A 5260-nucleotide genomic window follows, 5' to 3' on the forward strand; every position below is an offset into this window, starting at 1 on the left:
TATACTAATACTACACTATATATATATATAGTATATATATATATATATACAAACTAATATATAGTAGTATATATATATATAACATACACTATATATATAGGTAGTATATATATATATATATATATATATATATATACATATATATATTTTGTGCAGTATTTTTTAAAGATTTCTGAATATTGCAGTTACAAATGTAAATATAATATAAATTGTAAATACTGCATATTTTTTATATTGGGATAACAATAATAATGTAATTATTAAATCGTATATTCGAAAGATACTTCAAGTTTCGAGAGCTTGCCATTCCTTAAGTTTGTGGATCCGTGCTATATACTACTATTATTTCGTAAATAAGAAAGTCACACTCAAAATAGCAGCCTTGGAAAAAGCAGAAGAAGTTCTCATTAAAACCGAAACAGCATTGGCAGATATCACAATGAAACTTCAAGAGGTACAGGAAAGGATTGAAAAATTGCAAGATCAATTGAAAGAAGAGGAAGCAAAGAAAATTGAATTAGAAAGAGAGAAGCAGCTTTGCGAAGAACGAATAGCACGAGCTATAAGACTAATTCTAAGCCTGTCGGATGAACAAAAACGATGGATTATTATGATAGATAATATAAAAATGTCTTTAAAGAATGCTGTCGGTGATATTCTTCTATCATCAGGTATGCAAAATTTAAGGATTGCTTCACTCGAATTATTTACATTTGTTTGCATATAAAAAGCAAGAATGCCATTCTATTAGTTTTTAAAGATAATTTTTTTGCATAAAATGGTTATTATATAAAATGATTTACAAATTTATAATTTGTACATAATTAGCAAAAACCTTTTAATAGTTTCGATACATACTGCACAATAAACAATCTTTAATTTTTAATATTTAATCTTACAACAGACTATTTTAATCCAAAATTACATTTTAATTATACGAAACAGTAAACAAACAAATATTACAAATAATTAAAGCAGTCTGGTCAATAATATATACATTAATAATAACGCTAAATTGAAAATAAATAATAAATTTCTATCAAACAAATGAAAAAAATAATATCGTCAAAATATATCATTACTGATAATTGCTTCTTTTTGAGGGACATATAAAAAAATCTGTGACTATATACAATAATTTCCAAACCGGTACGTTGAGCTACGTCGACTTCTGAAATTCTATGATTCATGTACTTTAATAGAACTGATACAATTTTTTATTATATAAAAAAGTCGTAGACAATTTTGATAAATTCAATTTCCTGTCTGAAGCGGCTTCCTCTTACAGAGAATATTGACTATAATCTGATTCTGCTAGCGATGTTCGTGGCCTATTAGCGTAATGCCTTTGACAATCTTAAAATAAAATTATTTTTTTTTAATTAAAATATACTTTAGTGGTAAGTTTTATATAATTATTTATTAGATATATATATATATACATATATATATATATATATATATATAGACCAAGTTTTTTATATACATATATTTTTATATTTAATATAAATAATATATGTAACAGTTAAAGATAAATAAAAAAAAAATAAAAATCGCAAAACAGAGATATAGAAGCATTTTCATAAAAATATTTTAATTAATTTTTAATTAATGAACATACTTATTTTTAATTATAACGCGATTTTTTAATTTATAATAATAATTTAATTTCTTACATCTGTAATCAACTCGATAAATATTATTCGTAGTGTCAAATATATATTTCTCATAGATTCTCTCTAATCTTAGTCCGATTGTAAATAACACAATATCTTCATACGGTTCATTGGTGACGATTGTTTACTGTTCCATTCATATGAGATTGACAAAGCTTCATGTAGCAGCTTAATCGAATCCGCAGTAGCTTTGTCTATTCCAGTAGTAGAACAGATTTGATTTCACACAATTCCTTTGTATCTATAGAAGCTTCCATCTTGCTTGCAGGTGCAATTGCATACCTAACACCCTTCACGGACACTTATCGCCAAAATCTCTTGGCAACCTGGTACGATGCTCTTGGTGAAGATGTTCCTCACACTTCCGGCTGCAATCCGATATTAACACTCGGCAATCAAATAGAAATAAGAAATTGGCATATGAATGGTTTACCAAAGGATACCCTACTCATCGAGAACGCGGTTCTTGTGATGAATTCCAAACGATGGCCCTTCTTCATTGACCCTCAGGCACAAGCAAATAAATGGATATATAATATGGTAGATATTCCATAGAAAGAAAAGTAAAAATCCTTTTATTTGCATATTGTTTGCAGAATTTATATTCCATAAATTTTCTGCAGCTATTGACAAGAGACTGGAATAAAGCGTGAAATAAAAATTTGAAAGAGAAATTACATCGCGTAAAATATATAGTCATTACATATACAATATAAAAGCAAAAGAATTTATATATGGCATTCTTATTATTATAAGAATTCGAATAAACAAAATATTTTTAATATTTTATTTATATGAAACATAAATTTATTAAAGCGATAATTTTGTCAGAATATTAAATTTATCCTTTACATCTGATAAAGTAGTAATGTTACCGAAAATATATAAATATATTCATTATACAAAAATTTGTGTCATAAATTTATAAAATTTGTGGAATATTATTTTATATACTTGCATTAATGTTTTATATATATATATATATATATATGCTTTATGAAAAAAATTTTGAATTATATTTTAAATTATATTTAATTTCAAGCAATGTTAAAATATTTATCGTAGATATATAAACATTTAAGAAGTGTTCAAAATTTAAGAAAAACACATTTTAAAATAATTCTTAAATATATTTCAATATATATCAAATTTTTATATTGTTTATATCATCTTATAAATTGATTTTGTAACATAAAAGTTTAGATCATAATAAGTGTCATGATGGAATTTATTATATTATGAATATTATTAAAGGATTAAATACGTTCAATTTCTGAAGACTTAAAGAATTTGTATTTGCTTTTTTAAAGTAAGGAATTAAATTTTTAAAGTGTTAGAAGATTGAATTAGACAAGTTTAGTTATATTAAATTCTTGTGATTATTGCTTTTATATAGCAATTAAAATTTATTTATTCTTTTAATTAATTGAATTTTAAATTTTAGTGCAAACCGATTGGACTTTCCATTGCAAAAATGACGGATAAAGATCTATTGCGTACCATTGAAAATTGTGTGCAATTCGGAAAACCGTGCTTGATAGAAAACATCAGTACTGAACTGGAAGCTTTTCTAGATCCTATTCTCACTTGTGCATTGTTCAGTCACGCCGGACAGCCAAGCATCAAAATTGGCGAAAATATAGTACCCTACAATTTCGATTTCCGTCTTTACTTGACTACGAGATTATCTAATCCCTATTACACACCAGATACAGCAATAAAAGTACTGATAGTCAATTTCACGCTGACTGCTGGGTGAGATTTTAATTTCTGAAAAAGTCTGCGTAAAGAATTCCGTACATATGTAAATTTTCTAAATTTTCTAAATTTTTATTATCACGTTTCTATTATTGTAAAGTCACTCAAATCGTATCTAACATATAATAGTGAAAATTTCAATCAACACTATTCCTGAGATAATAAAAATTAAACTTTTCTGAACATTCCTTTACCATTTTTTCTTAAACTTTATCCAAAATTTACTATAGATATTATATCAATATAATAAGTGAAAAATGTATCATCAATATCAAAGATTAATACTAATAATCAATCTATGATTTTGAAATATAACATATGTAGTAAAATAAATTAAATAGGCTTAATCTCTTTTCTTATTCTTATTTAATAAAATAGAATTGTATTCAATTAATTCGCACATATTGAATCTGATATTTGATTCTAATTTTACGTATGTAACCTTATAGCGGTCTTGCCGATCAAATGTTATCTCTGGTTACTATAAAAGAGCGTCCTGATCTTGAACACGAAAGGAACGCGCTTATCGTATCGAGTGCTGAAATGAAACAGGATCTGAAGGAGATCGAGGACAAAATTCTTTACAGACTCATGGTACCTGAATCAATAATTGATGATGTTGATTTAATTTGTACCTTGGAGGTTTTAAAAACTAAGAGTGAGGAAATCAAGGTAAAATATATATAAAATATCCAATTGTTATAAACTTAAATTTGAATGATAGAATTGTTTATTTTTTCTTATATAATATTAATTTAATCGCGATAAGATCTCAGTTCTTTGATAGAATAAAAAATATATTTTGTATTCTAATTTATAAATTGTATATTTTATTATACGTGTATACATATTTATCAGAAGAAAAGAAAAAAGCTATTTAACAATATAATAGATTTTTTCTTTTATAGATGAAGATAGAGACTATTGAGCTTACACAAACAGACATTGATTTTACAAGATCATTATATATGCCAGTAGCAAACCGGGCACAAATATTATTCTTTTGTATCGCTGATTTCCAACGTATCGATATCATGTATCAATACTCTCTAGAATGGTTTGTCGTTATATTCAATAGGAGCATATCAAATACCAAAATAAACGGTAAGTGAAATTTATTATATTCTAACATCGCATTATATTAAACTTACCTGATATATAATATAAATTATATAAATTATATAATCTATTTAAATTATATAAATTAGGACGTCTCTGTAAATAAAATTTTTTATTAAAATAATAGCAATTTATTTATTACAAAAAGTACTTACGACTAGTAAGTATGAATATTTGTAAATACTAGTTTTTAAATTTAAAATTAAGGATTAAATCAAACAAACCTAATATCAATATTCAAATTTATAAAATTTGTAAAGGCTTGATACATTGCGACTCTTAATTTAATTACTTAAAGAATTAATTTTATTAAAATTTAGTGATTTAATTTTCCAGATAATATTAACGAACGAATTGCTAACATCAACGAGAATCTTACGTTTGCTTTCTTTACGAATGTCTGTCGCAGCTTATTCGAAAAACACAAAATGCACTTTAGTTTTCTCGTCTGCGCACGAATTCTTTTAGATAATGGTACAATTGATCCAATGGAATGGCAACACTTTCTTACAACAGCCACACCTATACGGGTAAAACGTGAACTGAATTTATTATTAACCGCGCTTCTCATAGATAACAAGAACTTATTTTATTGACATTTTATTGAATTAATTAATATATTATATATAAAACACACAAATATAACGTAATTATATTTGTGTACATATATATATATATATATATATATATATATATATATATATATA

At 25.1% G+C, this 5260-nt stretch overlaps 1 protein-coding gene across 1 annotated transcript in view; it reads left to right on the top strand.

Moving 5' to 3' along the window:
- Positions 1 to 5260, top strand: part of LOC105619175 (dynein heavy chain 1, axonemal-like) — a 166845-nt gene that overhangs the window by 153842 nt on the left and 7743 nt on the right. Inside the window, exons 45-50 of the mRNA XM_012200702.1 lie at positions 281 to 671; positions 1945 to 2216; positions 3121 to 3431; positions 3884 to 4106; positions 4343 to 4538; positions 4890 to 5083. Of these exons, the coding sequence (XP_012056092.1) occupies positions 281 to 671; positions 1945 to 2216; positions 3121 to 3431; positions 3884 to 4106; positions 4343 to 4538; positions 4890 to 5083 (1587 nt within the window). The remainder of the gene's footprint in view (positions 1 to 280; positions 672 to 1944; positions 2217 to 3120; positions 3432 to 3883; positions 4107 to 4342; positions 4539 to 4889; positions 5084 to 5260) is intronic.

This window comes from Atta cephalotes, assembly GCF_000143395.1.
Source record: "Atta cephalotes unplaced genomic scaffold scaffold00019, whole genome shotgun sequence".
In the NCBI taxonomy this organism is placed as follows: domain Eukaryota; kingdom Metazoa; phylum Arthropoda; class Insecta; order Hymenoptera; family Formicidae; genus Atta; species Atta cephalotes.